Raw genomic sequence first — 22,725 nt, 5'->3', positions numbered from 1 at the left:
CATATGTTATTCTGCTTTCTGTATCTTACCACATCTAAGAAAATGTACTTAAGTGAGAAGAAATGTTATCATTTGGATCAAATTACATTACAGGTACAAATGACTATGAGTGCTCCAGGGTGAGCCAATGTTATTCTGGAAGTCAGATGGCTATACTGTGCTAACCCAGTGTGTGCAATATTCAGGCCTGTGACTAAATAAATTCCAGAATGAAATCAACTCAGTAAGAGGAAATAGTTGCTGACTGAGCTGAAAAGTGCTCCGTGTGCACTACTGTCTACCATATGCACCAGAAAACCCTGCTGCAGCGCTTCTAGTTGTTACTGTAATTATTGTAGAGAAGGCTAATGTCACTGTTAGAGGGCAATCTGAAGAGCTTGATGTCATCAAAGTTAGCATTATTCATGTCAAAACAACAGTGCTCTAAAAATCTGTTCTTACAGAAGCAGCAAACCTGAACATTCACTTTTGTTTGGAAACTCTAAATATACTGAAAGCTCCATTGTTTTTTAGTCAAATACAATTGCAAATGTTGAATAATTTCTTTAATGTACTTTATTGCAGTGCTACAAGTTGCTTGGACACAAGATATTTTCTAAATCCCAAACAGTCTGCAGATTATACTAAGCAAATTGTAAATATGGCTGAAAAATTAGAAAAGCAAGAAACTTGTTTGGCATATACAACCTTTTACTCCACTGGAGAAATTGTACTTTATTTAATCACAGCTAGACAAAATGCCTTTACTGTAAGTGAGATTCAGGGCCTACTTTACTGATGTATTACTTCTTTAATGTACCTTCATTTATTCTGAAGTTACATCATCTAAACCTGTCCATTACATTTGATGTAACTTGTGTTCACTGAATCCTTTCTAAAAGTGCATGGACATTTTCAAGTACGATTATCTGTTAACAAAAAGGTGTCCCTACAACAAAATTCCTTCATAACAGCTCCTGAGCAGCTAGAATTTCCTCATCTTCTGAAACTGTGTTACAGCTCAGGCTTGAGTGATATAAACCACAAAAGGTGTTTCAGACACTTCACATTTTACTTTCTGTCTGAATGTACTTCTTTTTGTAAGAAGTAATCTTGGAAAAAACATGCCTCATTCTGCTTCTTGTGGAGTGCAACTGACTGAGTTTCTGATATCTCAAAACCAGTTCTTACTGCCTGTTATCAGTCAATGATACATCTTCACTCTTCAAGCATCTGACTGCCTCTAATAAAAGACATAATCTATCCTCAAGTGGGTACCAGCAGCATTGTGGCCGTGGTAATACAGAGCTCAGCACCAGGTAACCACTGAGTAACCACACACACACACACACATACAAACACACACACACACACACACACACACACACACATATATATTCAGGAGCCAGGATGGGTTTTGTAGTTTGTTCCGAACTTTTCCCCACTGTGAGTACAGTGCTAATAGTAACGAAGCCAGCTCGGGCATGTTTCCTAGAGCAGCTGTAATACTTTCGACTGCAATATGGACAGTCCTTTACGTTTTTGCATGAGAATCAGAACTACTAGTTATAAGCTGAAGCTTGTACATCTAAACCATCTGATTTAGGGGCAACCTTTCATCTTTTTCACAGCTTTGCCCCAGATTGTTATACAATAAAACATCCTGACCATGTAAGAATCAAATCCATCAGTTGATTATGGTATTTCCTAAAATAAATAAAATGGAAATGTCATGGATACTACTAAAAGCTTTTTACTGAGTGGGAAATAGTGTTTCAAAAGGTAGCCGAAGTTACCACGGGAAAATGCAACGTTTGGGAAGTGCTATGTTCCCACAAGCCTTTGTTATTCTGTTTGATTTATGCTATTTAATACCACTACATATAACTACTTCACATTTTAGATGTGTCTACAGCTGTAATATTGAGGGCTGATCTCTAGATCAGTGGTAGCTAACCCAGGCTTCTGTGCTTCAAGTTACAACCCACAGTGTGAGTGAACGTCAGTCCAGATGCAATGTATTCACATTGCTGTGATGCTTTGCCTGAGCCAAACAGCTCCATCTCTCAGCTTTCTCTAGAATTGTGCATCTCAACAGGACACATTAGCTTGAACACATTAGCTTGAACTCATTGTATCTGTTCGGCTGAACCTGCTGTTGGCACTTGTTTGTATAGTTGCCTTGACTTTTAAAAATACTTCTCTGTGGTAATGGAATACACAGTATCATCTTCAGGACTACAGGATATAAAAGTCTTGATTCAGCCCTTGAAACATATGATGATAAGCAGGATTTTATACAGCAATATTAGTGCTTATTATACTAGTTTATGATACCAGAGAGCAGTTATGGAAACATTCCCTGCCATTAGGAGCTTATAATCTAAACAAAATATATTGCACAGAATACAAAAAGCAGAATCATTGTTTTCTTACTTCAGTGCATGTCTTGCTAACGTACAGGATTTTAAACAGAGCAGGGAGTTAAATGAGTTATTGTAGATTAAAATTAAAGATGATGACAAGTGTGATAGCTTGAGGAGTTATTGTAAGAGTGGCTCAAAAGAATAAAATTATGGACAGGACCTGAAGCAGGACAGAGAACGGAGACATTGTAGAAAAGTTGCAGGGCAAAGGATCATTAATGACTTGGAGCTCAGAAAAATAAGAAATCAGTGTAGTGGCAGAAAACAGATTTTAATGTATTTACTTATCCTTATTACTGAAGTTGTGGACACTGACCAAGATGCTGTTGCACTAAGCTTCTTACTTGATGTCTGGATGTGTGACAGAGATTATTCCAGTTTCTACTAATTTCAGCGAGAGCTGAAATAGTGTAACTCCTTTAAAAAGCAGGCTGAAGACTTTTATTAGCTGAAGGCCAAGGTCAAATCTCATTAATAGATTTGCATGAATAAGTGCAGAAGTAGTATGTCCATGTGCTGGTATGAATCTTTTTCATACAGTGATTGCAGCTTCTGCTCACTAAAAACATTTTCCTGTGTATCAACAAAATATCCATTTATAAGAAGTAAAGAAAATATTACTGACTGCAATTTTGAAGAGACTTGTTGAGCAGTGAAGGGCTAAATGGTAATATAAAAAAACAAATCATAGGCAATAGCATCCCTTCACCCTACCCATTGATATGATTGATTAATAGTAGTAGAAAACCTAAAGATATAAATTAAAGTGATTCCATCCATCCAGTAGTTCTTAACAATTACATATTACTACAGTATTTCTCACTGCAGTTGTTTAGAATTTTAGGAGCTAGGCCACAGATACCTCAGCTCTTCAAATTTATTGAATATGCTTTGGAGATTAATTGGACCAGAGCAAACTGACGGATATCAGCAACTTCAAGTATTGTTCAATGTCTAGCTGCTCTCTCTTTTGTTTCTTTACCTCCCCTTTAAATGTCTTGATAATTGCTTCTGCGCCTGCAGCGTCCATAATGATAAAGGAGGTAGAGCAGTACAAGGTTAAAAATGAACAACAAGCCAACAGCAACATCAAATCCGATAAAAATATCTGTGAAGGACAAACAACAAAGGAAAAGGGAGTTAATGAAAGACACATATGTACATCATTTTAGATGCAGACATAACAGTCTAATTACAAATATGTACAATGGAAATATAGTATGTTTTTTTCGTATTTCTGGCAAGATCACATTTTCTGACACATGCAACATAAGAACATATACTTCAATCCTAGAAATACATAGATAGCTTCCTGTGCATAGGCAAATCTTAATTCTAGATTTCCACGGGGTAAAAGAGAAAAAAAAAAAAAAGAATTTCATCAGGGATCAGCAAAACAGTGAATATACGCAGGAAGGAGGAAATACTGTGACTATGGAAAAGTCTTCTCATTCTTCCGGGCAGTAATATTTGGGTGGGAAGAGATTATCAGCTCTCAGCTGTTGGCTGAGGCAAATAGCCACTATATGTGCATGGATTAGCTGCACTCCATACAGAAGGTCTGATGCATCCAAGATACACAGGACCCTTACATAGCACCCACACCCATAATTCTCTTGGACATTTTCAACAAGCAGAGCTCTAGTTTTGACCGTGGCCTTTAGACAGCTCCTTACATGAGTATGTTCAAAATAGCACGGCCTTCACACTGGGTGGGCAAGTCTTCTCTTCACATTTTTAGAGAAATTTAATTTCTGTTGACCTTCCTTGTCCATAGTAAATCTGGCCCTCATTTGTTAAAGGAAAATCTGTCTATTGTGTGAAAGGTGCAAAGTTTGAAGCCATTGATACAATTTCTGCCTCCACGTCTTATGTGGAAAATACAGAACTGTTACACTACCTTTCACATTGTCTTTCTTCCCACATTCTTTTGACCAATTTTCTGTTATCACAGGAGAAACTAGTTCAGCAAACTTCTCAAGTGGACAAGAAGAGGTGCATCCTGGTAAAGTGAGCAGGTAAGGATCCTTTGAAGTGTCATTCCTATAATGCATTTCGATGCTATATCGCCTGATTAACAAGATTGAAAAGTTTTTTAAAAAATGTTCTTAAATAGAAGATTTCCTATTTAGACACAGCATGTTGGAAATAGGCTCTAACATCCTACTCTAGAACCTGTTCTTCAAGAATGGAGGCTTTGTGAAAGACATCTGCAAAGCCCACTTTGCTGAAGCTGATTATATTGCTGCACAGATCACCAGTCAGCTGAAAATGTCCTTCAGAAGGCTTCTTGAATGGCAGCAGCACCAGGTTCTTCCAAGCCAATTGGTTTGCCTTGGGATTTATGAAAAGTCTTGGAAATGTTCTTGCTGTCATTTGAAGAATCAGGAAAATTTATTTTACCGTTTACTTCTATCTGATAAGGCTTGTTTTCCTCTTCTTCCTGTTTTTCAAAGCACACACATACATGCACATCCAGCAAATGTGTTTTTTCTTAGTTTTAGTATAACTCTGTGCCTATGGACTGCTCACTGAAGTATCCATTTAAATCAAAATTGTATCTACTCACAATATTTGAGAGGAAAATTATTTTGGGGAAGGGGAAAACAAATTCCAAACACTTCTTGTTCTTGCATAGATGAGAAGATACTTGCCCGTTGCTTTCTTGGTAGAGTTCAAAAAACTGGCAAGCAGCATATGGTGGCAGTTTTCCATTGAAAATATTGAGAGCAATCTGGAGAGCCCCAACTGTGGTGTCATGCTATTGGGAGGAAAAAAATCCATCCTTGAAAGCCAGTTAAGTCAACTACCATTTATGCAGAGTAATTAGACAAGAATAGAAAGGGAGTGGAAATTAAGATAAAAGAAACCCTGTATAAATTTGACCATAAAACTGTATTCAGTATATTCACCATTGGGAAAAACATGGGTTCTACAGACAGCAGGAGGCATTTCCAAAGAGTTACTGCAGTATGTGTCTTACACCATCTGGCAGTATTTTGGAGACAGGGATACTGAGTTTTTTGCTCCCAGGTCAGAAATCAGTGTAAAGTAATATATCCTACAGCATTTCAAGTAAAGATACAAGTTCTTTTCTTTAGATAGTACACCAGACAAATAGTTGCATGCAGACTGTTCTCCTCACTTCCACTTCAGAATTTTTTTAGTTGTTGTTCCTTCTGTTTGAACTCATACAATAAAATCTCAGTTGGCTTCTATTTTTATGAACCAATTACCCATCCACCTGTAGTCTCTTCCTCTCCCCATTATCCCTCCTCTTGCAGAGATAGCAGGAGCAGGAGCTGCAGGAAGGAAGTCCAAACACTTTGATGCATAAATGTAAGCATCTTTTTATACATATCTGCTAGGCCTATTTCTATTATAGTCTAGCATCTATGTTTTAATTATTTTTCAGGTTCTGGAACTTTTTAGAATGATCAATTTCAAAAATAACAGTCTACTTGTACTCAAGATATTAAAGCAGAAGTGAAAAATCTGGATACATTTCTTTTTCCTTTTCAAAAAGAGTGTAGTACTGCTGGAAATCGTGTAGAAAGGACAGCAAGAAAGATTTAAGGTATCAAGTGGTTTCTATATGAGGAAAGATTAAATAGGGTAAGACTCTGTCTCAGAAAAGGAAAGATGGAAGAGGTGTGACAGAAAATATTAAATTCATGAGTGACCCAGAAAAAGTGACTAAAGATTGACTATTTCCTGTTTCTCAACATATAAATGTTAGGAAGGACCTAAATCAGTACTTTTTTACTTTAACACACAAGTCATTGATACAGGATGTTGCAGAGGCCAAGAGTATAAATGCATTTAAAAAGTGATAATATAAGTTGATAGAAGAAAGTCTGTCAAGAGCTATTAAACACAGAGACACAGATTCTACCTCAGGCAGTCCCTAAGCCACAGATTGCCTGAAACGTTTTATCACTGTGTGCTGGCATTATTCTCACATTCATCCCTGCCTTTGGCCCTTGTTAGAGACAGAATAATGAATGAGCTAAGTGGATCTTGCTCTGACCCAAGTGGCTCTTTTAACTCTCTAAAATAAATAAAATAATAACAATTAAAAAAAAAAACCAACAAAAAACCAACAAAACACAGAGGAGAGGTTTGGAGGTACAGCTGAAGTTCTACTATGTGCCACTACCTCTGGAGCATTTAAGGAAAAATGAACCATTAAGTCATAGGAAAACTGAACGATAAAATGCGTAGTTTTCTTTGCCAAGTATAGTTTGACTTAAACTGAGATGACAGCTATGCTTATGCTGTGTTCTTGTACTGAGTGGTGTTCAGCTTGTTAGCTGAATTAAACTGTATTATATTATTCTTTCACTTAACTTACAGGGAAACACTGATTATTCTCCTTAAGGGTCTTTTCCTGGTAAAATCAAAGCAAGATTTATTAAAGATGGAAATACTCACTGCAGAGTAGACCTCCATTTTTCTTGGTTTTGAAGAATTGGTAGCTTGTTTAATACTATTTAAAATAATATTCACAAGGACACCTTAAAAAGATAGGAAGAGGAAAATGAAGGTATAACATTTGCATGGAAACAAAAAAAGTGAAAGGTTATGAGGTTCAAATATGACATCTACTCAGGCCCCATACTTATTTTTTTAGCTTACTACAATTTCATAACTAGAGAGAAGGTATTACAGAGGTAAAATAGGTGATTCTTCATCGAGGTCAAGAGCAGAGACAGGATTCACAGGAAATCATCTAGAACTATCCTAAGAACTGGGGCTAATGACGCTTCCAGTTCTGTTATGCTGAGATCTCCTCTCCATCCTTTTTTGTCTGTTTCTAGTGTTGCAATAATGAGAACTGTGCTAGTCTCTTCCTCTCTACATTCTGAAGAAATATTTTGACTATTTATTTCCAACAAGTTACACAGTATCGATTCTTATTTTTTCCCAAAGCTCTTTTGTAGTCCCTCTCCAGACCAGAGACATTCTAAAACCAAAGGGATAAGGGCAGCAGAAATTCCCTGTAGCACAATTTATATCATTCTAAGGAAAGTAGACATAACTGGCATGCCTGTGAGTACTAGATAAATAGTCCTGACCAGATTATATGGTCATCTGCCAGCTAGTGGGCTTTAATACCAGTTCGAGCCTGTAATTACTGTATGGCTGGATCCAGAGATCTATATATGCCTGGACAATGAGTCTGCTAATAATTCTTTACCTAGAGCTAGACTGCACAGTACATGTATTAGAAAGCCTAGCCCCAGATGTTCCAGCCTGCAGATATTCAAGCTCAATTGTTTGCATTTCCTGCTCATGGACACCTGGGGATCATGTGACAAATTCCTGGACTGTTTCCTGAAGCAGCGTCAGAATATGCATGGCCTATGCACCCCTGTTTTGGAGCTAAGCAGTTGTCGCAGTTCTTGCAGTAGAGACATAACTGGAATCTCTCGTCTTCTCTGCTGATCAGACTGTTTTGGAGCAGCTTTATATCAGTCACTCAGAGGGCTACCAATGTGTTGCCAAGGTTTTGGCACACACAATATATAACCAGCACGTCAAAGGAAAAAACAAAAAACTGGAAACAATTAGAATAAATGTTGGAGAAGCAGAACTTAATCTAACCTATTATAAAGATGAGTAATGGTCTTAACCATGAGGGCCTGATTTTTTTCCTTTATATTTCTATAATATTTCTTAAAATTCTAATCCCTTAAAAAATCTAGAATAACAAAAGACAGAAGTTTTTACACCTTGTTGCAATATCTCATCCGTGTAAGTGCCAGTGTTCAGCACATATTTTAATGCTTAGTATGGCATCCAATCTCCATAGTTTCAAATGAAGGTTCTGTGTGAATAATTTTGCATGAGTGACAGGATGTTGCCTTTTATTATAAGCATTGTCTCCTCCCTTCTGAGAACTATGCATTTTTTTATTTACCTCCTTGTAGTCGTGATTTCTCTTCTGTTTTATAAAGCCCAAATAGTGATAATAAGGACAATTCTGCCAGTTTTTCCATCTTGTCAATTACATCTTTGGTGGCCCATACAGGGAGAGTGTAATTGTGAATACCCTAGTGATAAAGGAAAACAAAATAATGTTTATAATTCACTGGTTTCCAAAATCCTATTGCCTAGGCTCACACTGCTGAGTTTAGACTCTCTGAGGCTGTCCTGCAATTCTTTGCCCAGTGCGGTTTTACTCCCCAGCATGCCCTGAAACGTACTTTGCGGGGATGGAGATCAACCTGAAGTGGGTGTATAGGAAGAGCAGAAGCGCCTGTGTGAAGGGTATTCTTTGTAGGTATAATGTCTTCTTGCTATAGAGATATATGTTTTTGGTGGGAAATATCGCGGGCGTATATCTTGTCCTCTTCCTTTCCTCTGGATCTTCAGGTTATACATCTCTAATATTTTCTGCCTTTCCATACAGTTGTCCAGATACCAGTTCTATTACTGACCAATTACAGACAAGTGTCACTCTCCGGTCAGGTAAGAGTGACAGTGTCTTATTTTTTTTAATAGCCTCAGTGTGTGGAGGATATGTTCAAAAGGCTTCATGTGCTGCTGGTCATGACTGGGGCTGAATGGAATCCATTCTTATGATCAATCTGATTTTTTTCACTGGTAGCAATCATCACCTCAAAAATTTTCAACTGATAGATCTTGATCTTATCTCTCATGTTCAAAATCTAAGTTTTTTATGTTTACCTGTTGATGGGCTAAGGCTGATAATTTCATTTCTCTGTTAAAAATCACAAATATATCATAGGCAGCATGCTCAAATAATTCTATTGCATGATATTGGGAAGGAAAAAAGGGAATAATGGGAATGATTTTTGGTATCTGTTCTTCAGGATAAAACATGAAATGGAAAGAACAGTTTCCCAAGCTGTAAACCACCTTTTTGGGTTATCTAATACCAAAGTACTAAATTATAACTTATATTCAAATATATATATACAAAAGCAAAAACAAAGAAGCAGATCCAGAAGAGAAGGCAACTCATTCCTGTGAAAACACTTTGTCATGGTGTAATTGAAACCCAACATTAAAGTTATATTCTTCCCCAGCATCTATTGACTTATTATTACCTCACAATGCAGAGTATCGTATGTATTCCAGAGCTGGAAATTATCCAGTATTTTAAGATTATTTAGTTCAAGTCCTGTGTTAACAGCCATTGTTTGTATAAAATCCTGGGGGGAAGAGTGAAGAGTATACAACAAATATTCAATACATATGGAACATATATGCATATAGATCCATTAACGCCTGGCGTCACAATAATGTTTAATTTTTCACAAGTGAAACCCCTGTAGCAGAAGATTCTGGTCGCAGTTTTCATTTTGTAACTTCTCAAGGTACTGGTCTCTGTTTCAGACACTGTTTTTCTTGTCCCTGCTATGGATAAGTTTGGTGTGCTCTCTGTTGCACTCTTCTCTCCCTCTTCTGACTGCTCCAAGAGGCTACCTCAGTCACCTCAAGCCTTCAGATATAAGGAAGAGGAAGGTACTAAGGGAAAAGGAACATGAGAAAAAAGATGAGGAGAAAATAGAAAACTGAAGAGAGGTGAGGCAAAAAGAAACTGGAAAGGAAAGTAGGTTTTACTTCTGCCGTTGAAGGGGAGTTGAATATCTAATAGTTCTGAATATCTAATAGTTCCACAACAATTCCCATAGGGATTCTTTTTATGTGCTACCACAGAAGAATAAAGGGATACCTTAATATCCCTTATTCCCATGTTACCAGGTTCACACTATTAGCTGAGACAGAGGATAGTTATGAAGTCATGGTTCACCACCCATTGCAAGTGAGTGAGGCTGACCAGAGTAGCTGAGCTAGGGGAAAGTTAGAAATAAACCAAAAAAAGAAAAATACTGGGTTTAGCCCAAGCAGTAAGCCTGAAGTGACTTTGAGTGTAGTCAGGGTATGAGGACCTGAGACCCCTGCTTTATTTGTGCAGTCATACCATTACTAAGTGCAATGGTAGGCAAACAAGAGAGCAGCAGTAACCACGATCTAGAGCAATTATTATCCACATGAACATGGTTGCTTGAGGCAAGTATACCGTCCATGTACCTATATCCTGCTGCAGCACTGGAATGGGAAACTTTGAATCTCTGACTGTGAAGATTTGTGTCAGGGCCAAAACAGAAGCATGTTTTGTGATGGATCCAAAATGCATTCAGAGAAATTTACATAAATCAGAGTGTTCTCCTGGTTAGGCTTGCTTTAGTTCTCTGCTGTAGTGCCAACTTCAGAAAGTCAGAGCTGGAAAGCATAAACCTTTCCAAGTTTCAGATTTCTCAGATGTTTTAGAATTAGTTTTGTGCTACCCTGTAAAATTAGAAATCGCTGCATCCAGAAATTTCTCTTCTGCACAGATAATTGAATTCTAAGTAGTCTCAGAAAATTAATAATAAATTTACATTTTAAAAGATTAATGTAGAAAAGTGTGAGAAATATACAATGTATCAAACATACTTTTTGATCCTATTGGCCTAAATTTCTGATTTTAAGAGTCCTTGGGATTTTAATTTTTTTTAATATATTTTTGCATTTTAGCAAAAGGAAACAATGCAATTCCCTAATTTCTAAATCTTAGTTACTTTCCTTCTTCTAATTTACTTTTTATTTCCTTCTTATTTTCTTTTTATTTTGTCTTACCATATATGGTTGTATTCTATTTTGAAATTCACTGGATGTTTGTGTTTCATTCTGAAGTTCATCAAAACGAGGACAGTCAGGGAGAGGAAAGTTCAGCCTCTGAAACCAGAAAAGTAAAAGTTAGAATAGTTCTAAAATTATCAACACCCCTCTGTTTTTTTCTGTTGCTGAGATTGATGATGTAATATTTGTTAGACGGATCCATGGCTGTACAACAGTTACTCCTTAATTGTTTGCCTGGCTACCTTATTCATGAAGTTGGTTAACATAGGCAATGGACTGTGGTGGTTTGGCTTTTCAGTGGCTACTTCTTTGGATAGCTTGATTTCCCTCAGTTGAGTTTATTTTGGCAAAAAGCAATTACATGTGTCTAGCAAGAGATTGCTTCAGGAAATGGATCAGGGTGCATGATCAGAAACTTTGAAAGGCTACTATTTCCTCCTTAATTTCTGAATCCCCCCAGATGCAACTTGACTCCACCTGGTCCTGGAACCTGAACTGCTTTTGCATCTACACATCCTGCTCTCATCTTGGGAGGTAAGTGGATCATGGTAAGCATTTTAAGTACCACTTAATGGACAGAACTCCAAACAAGGGTGACAAATAAATTGTACTCCTGAAATCTCAAAAAGCTATGAGCCTAATGGCTCTGTTCTTATTTAGGGATACGGTTCACTTTTAATAACTCCAAGTGTATGCATTACAGGGTCACCTGATAGTACATATTTGATTTGAACCACGTGAAAATACATGCATTCATCAAACGCTGTGCTCTAGCCAATATGGTTTATACCAATCACAGAAAGACAAATGATACCTGATCCAGCATAAAGTGTCAGTAAAAAGTCATGATGAGCAAAACAAGCTTATACTGGTTCAGCACTTTATGTCACATCATTAGAGCATTTTTGACCCAGCACTAATAATAGCCTATAACCATACAAATCATGGAACTGACTTAATATACAGTGGAGAAAATAACTTGTATATCTATGGCTTATGTATGAGCAAGAGTGTTTACTCTGTCTTGGGGTGAACATTACCTGACTGCACATCTCTTTTCTCTTTGATTAATCAACATGAAGTTTGCAGTAGCCACCAACTCTAGCCCATTTTCACTTGGGCATATTTCCAAGAGTACAATTTTTCTGTAACAGCAGCACACTAGAGGATGAAGGCTCAAAGTTGCAATATGAATCTGGGGAATGTTGTTTAATTACACAATAACAAATGTTTCTCTTGCGCATGGCTTAATTATCCCTCTCTAGGTGTTATTAATTAAGCCACTCCCTTTGACTTCATTAAGCATTACTCAGTACTGTTGCCTGACAAGTCTTGATAGATCTCAGTGGCTTAAAAATAAACTGTGATTACCTTTTTTTACAAGACTGTACTTGGCCTCAATTTCCCACTTTGTGTCGCTTGGGGCTTGAAAATGCCTTCAAACATCTGCTTGGTTTAACAAGGGAACAATGTTTTTTCCAGGTGATTTGCATATATAACAGGAATTTTGAGTTGCTGCAGAGGTATGATTCAGTGAAACATCAATACCCACTCAGAGAAGCCGCACAAACAATGAGGTACAAGAGACTCCTACAAATGAGCTTGCCTTCTTCAAATGGGTCATTACATTGCATTGTGATTCCCCTAAGGGCTTTGAGGTATTGTTTGGGCAAAGCCCTGACCACTTTGATGCTTTTCTGGTCTTCTGGTGAAAGAACTTCCCCTGGTGTCCCACATTGAAATGGCAGTGACAGCATTCTTTTCTGTTGAGGAACAGGGCTAAATTTCTAGCTGAATCACATTGTGCCTAATCCAGTTTGTGGAAACCCTTTCACTCTGTACCTGCTTTCAAGCATGGTCTCAAAGAATGGAGGAATACCAAAGGAAGTCAGGTGTGGCCACCTCCTGATGACAGTCTATTCTCTGATGTTGGTGACAGGCAGTTATTTAATAGGAGATTTGTATAAATTTCCTTAAAGTCAAATTCTGTCCTCAAAGGTAGAAGAAAAATAGGCTTTCTGTCATTACATTCAATAGCTTTTCATCCTTGTTGGACACACTGTTCCTTACACAGTCCTTGTCACAAGAACAAGTGAAATTAAAATGTAAACATGAGTCAACCAGAGAGAGCTATGTAAAGCAAAACTTCTACAGGACCTATTATTCAGGTGGATCTGCTCTTATGATATGCAAGAGAAGTGCTAAGATTTCATTAAACATTTCTATAGTACTGAGCATAAAAGGACCCTTCTCTTTAATTAGAGTACCTAAGTGCTACCAGAATAGAAAGATATAATTGTGAGGTCATTACAGTGGCTGGATAAAATTCAATTCCTTGAATAAACTATGAAACAAACTTGCCAGAGAGAGGATTGGTGCTTAGGAAAGCATTTGTTTCCTGGAAAGGTTTAGGGCATCTTCCCTAGCATACTGTCCAAAAGTGTTCTGCTCAAGAAAAACGTGCTTTGAAGAAAATGATAGTGTATATAACAGTTGAGGTATTCTGCAACTACAGAAGGAGGATTTTCATGTAGCTATTACAATTGACCTATGATATACTTGTCAGCCAGTAGCTGCATTTGATATTTTCTACTAGATTGAACTCAAAAAGCATAGAAAATATTTTTTAGCTATTTCCATTTTTTCTCTTTTTTGCTTCTGTGAAAGTTTAAGACATTACAGGAAGCATCTAGCCAGTACTCACCCGCTCTGTTGATTTTTGAAAAATATGAACTGGAATGGGTTGCCAGAGAAGCTCAGGGTTCCAAATTTGGCTGCTAGTTGGTGGAAAGAGGCCAGAAAGGTACGACTGGGCACTCATAATGGTGCGATCATAATCTGTACTTTGGATGTAAAACTGAAGATAAAATGGCAAAGAGTTAAAAATAAAATAAAAACTATAAAAATAATAGGGAAATTTTACCCAACTCATGAATCCTGGCTTCTTGTTTTCGGTATTATGTTTTTGCATAAAGTCAAAACAGTGAAACCATAACTCAGCTTTCTAGGGCCTTACTTCAATTTCATAAATGGAATTGCCAAGGTATCTTTTAATTTGGAATCTAACCCTCAGATTGAACTGAGAGAATAAAAAAGCATGATTTGAAAGAAGGAAGCTCTCTATCTTTTGATATTCAGAAGAACATTGATACATATGGACATGGTGCTCAGGGACATAGTTTAGTGGTGAACTTGGCAGTGTTGGGTTAAGAGTTGGACTTGATGATCAAAAAGGTCTTTTCCCACCTAAGTGATTCTATAATTCTATCAGCTATACCTCAGGAATGTTAATGCACTTAAAATCATAAATTTCTCTTGGAAGCTTGGCAAAGTTATAGTCTTTCATACCTTCCCATCAATGCATCCCTAATATATAGACCAAAATGGTAGTGGTATCTTCCCCACAATGGATTTGTACTGTATGATAAGCATATCCAAAAAACTGTTAGACCTCTGTTTTACAGGATGAAGTATGTGAGCATGGGCTATTGCATGACTGAATAGGCATTCGTTTTTCAACAGGGTAGAACAATTTGGAGTCACTGTATAAATTCCCAATTCATTTGGTGGTGTGGAGCTGTTCAGTTCAGGAAAATTTGTCTGTGAGAGACCCAAACTGAATGTAGGAGCTGAAAGTTAGATTTTAGTCTGTGTTTAAACCTTGACATAAAAGTCTGACTTCCAAAAATGTTCTTCTTTTACCTTAATTTTTCCATTAATAAAATGAGTATGATGATGTGCTTTTATAAATCCATAGTTCTGCTATGCCAGAGAAATGTGCTCCGGACAGTTCTGCTATATACCTCTTGCCGGTTGTATGTGCTGTTCAAGAAGGTGGAATATCGTTTCCGCATGTACTGTCCGAGTTCAAACAGCTGCTGCATTCCAGTCTGCAAGACAAGCATACAGGTGACTATTAGATTAAGGTGACCGGAGAATCTCAATGTAGAAGTTTCTTTTCTGTTTTCTTTTTTATGTGTGTGTGTCTTCAGTTTTTAAGTAATCATTAACTGTATAGTGTACGGTTGCTGTGGTTTAGTCCCAGCTGGCAACTAAGCACCAGTCAGCTGCTCATTCACTCCCCCGTGGTGAAATAAAGGAAAGAATCAGGAGAGTTAAAGTGAGAAAACACAAGGGTTGAAGTAAAGAGTGTTTTACATGCAAAGCAAAAGCCACATATGCAAGCAAAGCAAAACAAGGAATTTATTGACCGCTTGCCGTGGACAGACAGCTCTTCAGCCTCCAGGAAAGTGACTTGGGAAGACAAACACTATAAGATTGAATGTTTACTCCCGTTCCTTCTTCTTCCCCTAGCTTTATATGCTAAGCATGGCACCATATGGTATGGAATATCCCTTTGGTCAGGGGAGGCAGCTGTCCTGTCTGTGTACCCTCCCAACTTTTTGTGCTCCCCCAGCCAAACTCACTGTCAGGGTGGTACAAGCAGAAAAGGATTTGACTCTGTGTAAGCCCTGCTCAGCAGTAACAAAAACATCCCTGTGTTATCAGCACTGTTTTCAGCACAAATCCAAAACAGAGCCCCATACTAGCTACTGTGAGGAAAATTAACTCTCTTCAGGCAAAACCAGCACAACTGTGTATGTTGTAGATGATCTAGCATTTTTAACAGAAATACCCATTTATATCTGTGAAAAAATTATGTGTTCTGAACTGCTAAGACTGCAGCATCTGCTACAGAAAGGCGCTGCACTTGATTCTATACAAATACAATTTCCACCGTGCTATAAGTCTGTAGATGCTAAGTGATAATGTATGTCACTTAGTGACAGCTGAGAGAGGATGACTGACAGCCTAGTGTTCATCATTGTCATTGCTCTGCTGTTTGATCAACCTGATAAATTTGTGGCTTACACTTCATGCTTGAAGTAACGTTCTTCCGTCTTTGTCTTGGTGTGCCTGCAGTTGTCTTAGATTGCACACTGTCTTTTCTGTTATTAATTTCTAAAACCTGAGATGAACTTTTTCATTTTTAGCTGTCAGAGAAGTACATTCTTACTACTGTTACTACAAAGAAAATAAAATACCAAAAATCTCTGAAAAAAGTCTATGCCAAGCAGAAACTTACTTCCTCTTACATAAGCTATGTACCTGAGGATAGTAATGTGTTGAGTGTCTTAATTTTACAAATCTTTCAAGTCTCCCTTCAAACATTAAATGCTGACCTGTCTCTGTTTCATGCTTCTGCATCATGACAAAGTGTTATCAGGAAATGCATTGGCCTCTCTTTGCTCCAGAACTTCGTATGTCAAATACAGTTAAAGAGCTAAGGCTCGATGTTGAAATGCCAGAGCAAGAAGTAGGTTCAGTGCATCCTAGTGAAACTCTGGACTGCAAGAAGCCTTGTTAGAAGACACACTGTCCCCAGAAGCAACCTTAGGTCCTGCAAGTCTTCCCTTATTTTGTGAAATGGTGGTTTTCAGTCCAATGCTGAGATGTGGGCTCATCACTTGATCTGGTGCACTGGTGTCATTCTCTTACCCTCTCATAGGACCCGGTGCTTAATGGTCACTAGAACTTCATCCGTGTTGAGAGTACAACATTAAATGGCAGTTAAACTTGCCATTAACTTGAATGCAGGCACACTGTCAAAAAGCTCTTGCTTTTAGGAAGGTAGTTGTAAAGCTATGATGAACAAGATTTCAGTTTAAAAGTAGCTGGATGAATAACATTGCAAAAATGTTTATGAATTATGGAGTATCACTAATACCAACTATCAGCAGTTGGGATTTGCTAATGTTTTTGAGACACACATAAAAAAAATCTTCCCACTTCCTATTTTATTAGCATATATAAATTCTTCTAAGAAAGTCGACATACCTTGGTGAGTTGTCCAAATCCCTGGGGCCATTCGCTTTCTTTGTGTAGATCAGTTGGAAAGTTTACAATTGGTGTTCGGTCACCATGTCGGAAAACCTAACAGTATTACCAATAAAAAACCCCTTAGTTTAATGCTATTAACATTCCTTTCTTATCTAACTAGAAGTCAAGCATATATTATACTTCCAGTGCCATTTTTCAAATGAAAATATTAGAGAATCTGCAGAAACCCAGTCAAGTAAGATTGGAGTATATTCTTTACATTCAAGAATATGTATAATTATATAAGTGGGCATAAGCCTGATGATTCTTCCTCCTAGAACATAAAATTAATCACCAAAGATGTTAGTGCTGGGATTACATTCATAGCTAGGCATCTAGACAGGAAATCTGAAAGGAAATGCTGGAATACACATTCATAGGGCTCCAGACAACCTTCCAGAATGCTGACCTTACTATTGCAAAAGTTACCTTTACTTGTCAATGTTCCCATAACCAAACTCATTCCCAACTTAGCAGAATAAAATGACGATGTAGAATCATGATGTATTTGTTCATAAAAGGACATTTGTTCCCTAGTACCTCAGTGGTATATAACTTTTTTATAATTATTACTCTCCGCTGCCTCATTAAGCCACATCATTCTTGCCCAAACATCAGAGACGGTTGTATGGGCTAGTTAGTTTGCCACTCCCACTGGAAGGTGTTTCATGTTTATATTTTTCAAAGTAAACACCAGCAGTGTGGCTTAATGTTTTAATTACAGCATATTCCCTTTCCTTCAGCCTTCTGTACTGAAGCACACAAGCCTGTGCCAGAGCAGGTACTTCAAAGATGGAAAATACTGTCCATTAAAGGCAAATGTAATTGGATTTCTCTCTCTGTTTGTTTTCTACAGTAGACAGCAAAGTTTGCTGTAGTACGTTACCATTAGAACCATCTAGAATACTGCTTATTATTTTTTTGTTTTGCTAGTTGAATTTCACTGAAGATGTGGCCAACCTGAAATGAATATTTTGCAGCAAATCAAGCAGTGTTTTTCATTATCATCAACAACATGTTGGTCAACATGAAATTGCATAGTTTCAGGAAAAAAGCCCTGTGCCTTTTTTTTTTCTGAGTTCAAGAACAGGAAAATAGTCCATAAAATCTTTTTTTCTTTTTGTTTTTTTTTTTTTTTTTGCTTCTCCATGCAATTTTAAATTCTCTATATATCTCTCTTCTTACTAATTTGGAATCTGAATTGGTTAGGTATAACCATTTCTCAGAGCACCTCTATTGAAGAGGAGAATAAGTGAAGAGCTACATTGTCTGGTGACTGATTCAGTCGCATGCAAGAAAAACAAGTGAGAAGAACTTCACCAAAAAGCATTTTTAGGGGTAACTGACAGTTGCTCAAACTGACTGACATGATTAAATGACTATTTTTTTAGGCAATATTTAAAAATGGATCAACATTTGGCCAATAAATATGCCCTTTTTACTAGTGAAAAGTTACTGAAAATGTGTTAGATTTTAAATACTGCTTTGTGATATTTATACTTCATGTATGACTTAACCCTCAGCGTGTATTTCACTGTCACAACAGTTAACCCCTAAAAACTTTCAATAAGCCAGATCAGAGCAGCATTTTACCTGAACAGAGACTAGCATGCAAAAGGGATCAAGATCAAAAGATATTCAAATATATTTGGGAGCAGGAGATGTAGTGAAAATTATTTTCTTTCTTTGTAACCTTAGGAAATTGAAGCAGTGGAGGGTCTGATCTTCTAAAAAGCAGCACAGCTTCAAGTTCACATAAAATAGGAATGAGTTCAGTTCCTTGTTTATATTTCTTCACCTTAATTTCACAGTGACATATGAATATGACGTGAACACTAAGTTAGAAGTAAGGGGGAAACAAATACTTCTAAGAGCAAAAGCCCGTTTTTAGGAACTGAAGGGTGAAACTTGTCAGGCTACTGATTTTTGTTTGTGCTCAAAGCTCCTTCTTGCTTGCTACTTTTGAAAATAACCTTGCTTCAGCTGCAGTTGCAAATGAAACAATGACCTTATGAACAAACACTTAACCTAAAAGACTGACTTGTTCACTCATTGCTACCTTTTAGGAGACTTTTTTTTTTTAATTTAAAACTCTAATAGGAGCTTGTATATTGGAAGTTTATGTTTTTCATTAGAAGATCTGATAGTGTTAGGAAAAAAAACTGCATCCCTACAAATCTTGTCTTGCTCATCAATAGGTACTTCTCAACACTTATAATTTCAACTTTGTTAAAAAGGAGTTGATTCTTTAAATTAATCTAAAAATAGGTGTGCTGCAGCATTTATTACTCCCAGCCTCCAGATTGCATTCCTGACCTTTCAGAAGACACAGAACATGGCAGGATGAGGGAAAAGGAGAAAGGAGGCATCATAAAAGGTGAAAAGACATTAGAAATCAAGAAGGAAGGGAGGGCAAGGAGAATATACACAAGAATATACACAAGAATATACACAAGAATATATACAAGGAGAATATATGCAAGCAGACCTGTTTGGGATATTCATTTCAGCAGTCCTTTCTGAAGCACTTTACCTCAGTTCTCAAAAGCAATGGGTGCACAGTTATCCAATACCTCCCTTTCAACTCTGATACTGCTTGAACCTGATTTGGTGTCTGGGTTCACCCAGTCACTCTTTGCAACTTTAGGAGGGTGATCATATCACATCAAAATGGTCACATGCCTGAGACTTTGGCCAGCATTTGCTTCCGTTGTTGCCAGGTGAAAAACCATGTTGGAGAAAAACTGTTGAGAGGGTGAGCTGAGAATATGGCATGTATATATTCATTCAGAAATGCCATGAATTACAGAGAATTATCTGTCTCTGAGTAATAGTGAGCTTCTTACAGACAATTTTATTGACAGACTCAGCTTCAAACAAAAAGATTTCTTACTTTGAAGCCAGCAATAGGAATGAAGAAACAAGAGTGAAGTGGAAATATCATGCTGTCAGTTCAGGGAAACGGTAGATGCAGAAATACTGAGCATGTTTAGTCAAGGTTTCAGATGGCTTGGCTTGATTAGACAAATCATGCTCAGAGATAAGATGCTCAGTACACTTTCTATCCTGATTTACAAGAAGAAAGACATGATGAAATCACAGTACCTCAGAAGCCACACCTCTTTGCGTGCATGACAGGTGAAATGAGTGCATGTGTGGAGAAGTTACAAGTCAGGACTTCTTTATACAGAGGCAATAAAACAGTATTTCGTTTCTACTTGAGTACCTGATTGTCCTACATATTTCCTATTTTCTTCTGTCTGGTTTAAATTCAGTGCGCAAGAATTATGGTGAAGGCTAATGATTACATGTGAGAAAGAAAATTTAAAAAGCATTTTGATAAATTGGCTTGAATTAGAGCTTTTCAGACAAAAGGACTTGTGGCCAATAAATAAAATGCACAGAATCAGCATAAAGTTGGAAATTGTGAGGAAAGAGTGAGACATCCTCCCAGGCACAGCACAGCACAGCTCTAGAAGTGAGCAAAAAGGCACATTTATGTTTTTTTTTCTCCCTTGCAGATGTATTTTATATTGTGCAGCTCTGCTAAGAAAGTTTTAAAAAGTCATTATGACAATTTTCACAGTGCACTAATACTCTCTGGTGAAAACATAGTGACTCACAGAGTACAGCTGTAGAATGGCTATTGAATTATCTCAGAAAGATGCCTTTTAGACTTACCTTGACGGTAGCCATACCCTCGTTATATCCCATTATACAAGTGATATGTTCTGGGCCAATTCCCATCCTATTTATTTATGCTAGCAATTCTGCTCCCATGAAAATTCAGTGAGTTCAGAAGGCAAAATTCAACTGAGCACACGTAGGCCATGCTTTGAGAAAAAAGATGCACATTGTGATAAGATTCAACCTATTGTAACTTTTTAGGTGATTGGTCAGCCTAAGCAAATGTATCAGGGATAAAAGGAAGACAGTTTAAATGAAATTTACCTACTATTTTATTATCAATTGTGATAAGCTACCCTAGAAATAAATAGGTATTTTGGTAAGTGGCTTCATAGTTATGGTAAGCAGATGATCTTGGAAAGGAAGCCTCTATCTCCATAATGGTGAACATTTCCTGTAAGTCTTTCTGCAAAACCATTCCTTGTTAGAACACAATAACAGCTGCAATTCAATAGAAGTCTCTTTCCCTTCAAGGAGTTAATTCTCCAAGGCCTGCTGTCTGCCTGTTTTCATCTGTGTGTCCAGTTCTCCTTGTTATCATTGAAACAACATTTAAATATATTGCTATATACAGAACGTTACTGAAATTAATGTTGAGTCCCTGCTGTGTCAGCAGGAGTAGGACCGGTTCTTCCTGTGCACTCTGGCCTCCCTCCAAGTTATGCATCTATAGTGCAGCCAATAGACAACTAGACATGACATACTTTATCTAGAGCCAGATGATTTGTTTTGGACACAGCACTTCTGCCTGTTACCTGTACATACACATAATGTCTCAAATAGAGAAAGGTGGAAGGAGAAGATCTTCAATTTCCTATTTATAAATGCAAATTCCAATCCTCTCAACTTTGTATAGAAAATATCACTTTAGACCAGTCTATATAACTATTCTTTATCAATGTACCTCTTGTTAAAAAAAAAAAAGAAAAAAGAAAAAACTATGAAAAGGACTATGGTGAACCTTCATAATCCCAAATATTACATTGAATTAATCTCTCTTCTTCCTGAGGTATTGGGGAAAGGGACATGGAAGTATTGTCTAGTTACTTTAAAATAAGAAATGGCCCAGCAAAAAAATTATTACAGTCAATTTTCAGCGTAATTGCAGTTAATGCAACATGTGTCTCAAATATGTACATAAAAATGCCTATTTCTGTTTCTCAGTATTCTGCTGTGACAATTCAGTTGTTGTGAAGTGGAAAATACTTTTTTTTATGGTAACTTCTATGACATCATAAGGTTCAGCTTCCAAGCACAGAATAGGTAGGCCATAATCACCAGCTCTTGGATTATGAATTGGAATGCTAGCTAAATTAAGGAAGAATAGGCAAACATAGACTTTGCATCTCTTAACTCCTATTCACTAGGCATCTACCACAAAGCTAACTTGTTCAGATATCTTGAAATAATAACTAGAGGTTAGGAGATGTAAATTCTTATAACTAGAGGCATTTTTATCCATCTTTAGTTAAGACCTTTAAACTCAGTAAGCAAAAGGGTAGTAGTAGTTATTTCTAAGTTAGAAGATAGGCATAGCAGCTGCACACCTTGTCTGATTCGACAGACATGTAAAATTGCCTGTATTCCCCACGACAAAATAGAGAACAAAACTACTTACTACAACCACAAACTTCAGTTCTCGTTCTGCAGTAGTCTGTTGAAGCAGAATGAGGATAAGATGAAAAGAAAAACACAGGATCCTGGACAGGTTGGGAATCTGTATCATCACATCCATCCTGGCAGAGGAGGAAAAAAGGCTTTGTAGCTCCAGCAGCTGCTCAGGCTGAACAGCTGAGATGTCAGGCTGTACTTTCAAAAGGGGTGGAACTGCCGCTGGTGCATTTCAAATGCAAGAGGAATGTTGTGTGACTACGCAACAAATTGCATTGCCCTTTGTTTTTGAATTACTGTTTACATTCCTCTTAAATCATAATTCAGTTCCTTTTTTTCTCTGATATTTTTCTCTTTTGGAGTGTAAGGACGAGGTTAAAATACAAAGGAGTTGCTAAGCATTCCTAACGTTCAACCTACCTGTTCTGATTCCACTTCTCAGGGTTTGGAATTTTTCCAAACTGCAGCGTGGCCATGAGGATGAACT

The 22,725-nt window shown here is 37.3% G+C and overlaps 1 protein-coding gene and 1 long non-coding RNA gene across 2 annotated transcripts in view; one reads left to right on the top strand and one right to left on the bottom strand.

Moving 5' to 3' along the window:
• LOC113963950 overlaps nucleotides 1-8,879 on the top strand; it is a 19,958-nt gene extending 11,079 nt beyond the window's left edge. The window contains exons 3-4 of the long non-coding RNA XR_003533016.1: nucleotides 4,360-4,423; nucleotides 8,821-8,879. This is a non-coding gene — a long non-coding RNA (uncharacterized LOC113963950). The remainder of the gene's footprint in view (nucleotides 1-4,359; nucleotides 4,424-8,820) is intronic.
• Nucleotides 2,615-22,725, bottom strand: LOC113963948 (prostatic acid phosphatase-like). Its single transcript, XM_027675537.1, has 12 exons — nucleotides 22,659-22,725; nucleotides 22,246-22,363; nucleotides 16,899-16,994; nucleotides 14,864-14,950; nucleotides 13,765-13,917; nucleotides 11,058-11,156; nucleotides 9,482-9,586; nucleotides 8,329-8,461; nucleotides 6,840-6,922; nucleotides 5,060-5,166; nucleotides 4,306-4,475; nucleotides 2,615-3,513 (listed from the first exon to the last, which is right to left on the bottom strand). The coding sequence occupies exons 1-12, from the start codon at nucleotides 22,712-22,714 to the stop codon at nucleotides 3,395-3,397; spliced, it is 1,326 nt and encodes a 441-aa protein (XP_027531338.1). The 5' UTR covers nucleotides 22,715-22,725; the 3' UTR covers nucleotides 2,615-3,394.

This window comes from Neopelma chrysocephalum, unplaced genomic scaffold (genome assembly GCF_003984885.1).
Source record: "Neopelma chrysocephalum unplaced genomic scaffold, ASM398488v2 Primary Assembly neopelma1_26, whole genome shotgun sequence".
NCBI lineage: Eukaryota > Metazoa > Chordata > Aves > Passeriformes > Pipridae > Neopelma > Neopelma chrysocephalum.
Note: the sequence above shows the minus strand (reverse complement) of the source record. Positions and strands in the feature narration are given on the sequence as shown.

What these genes read in the sequence shown, in the direction of transcription:
- LOC113963948 (XM_027675537.1), bottom strand. Translation starts at nt 22,714, where the DNA reads ATGGCCACGCTGCAGTTTGGAAAAATTCCAAACCCTGAGAAGTGGAAT. An exon ending in GATTTGGACAACTCACCAAG is followed by an intron (nt 14,951 to 16,898) that starts GTATGTCGACTT and finishes CTTGTCTTGCAG; the next exon opens with ACTGGAATGCAGCAGCTGTT. An exon ending in ATAGAATACAACCATATATG is followed by an intron (nt 9,587 to 11,057) that starts GTAAGACAAAAT and finishes TCTTCCCCCCAG; the next exon opens with GATTTTATACAAACAATGGC.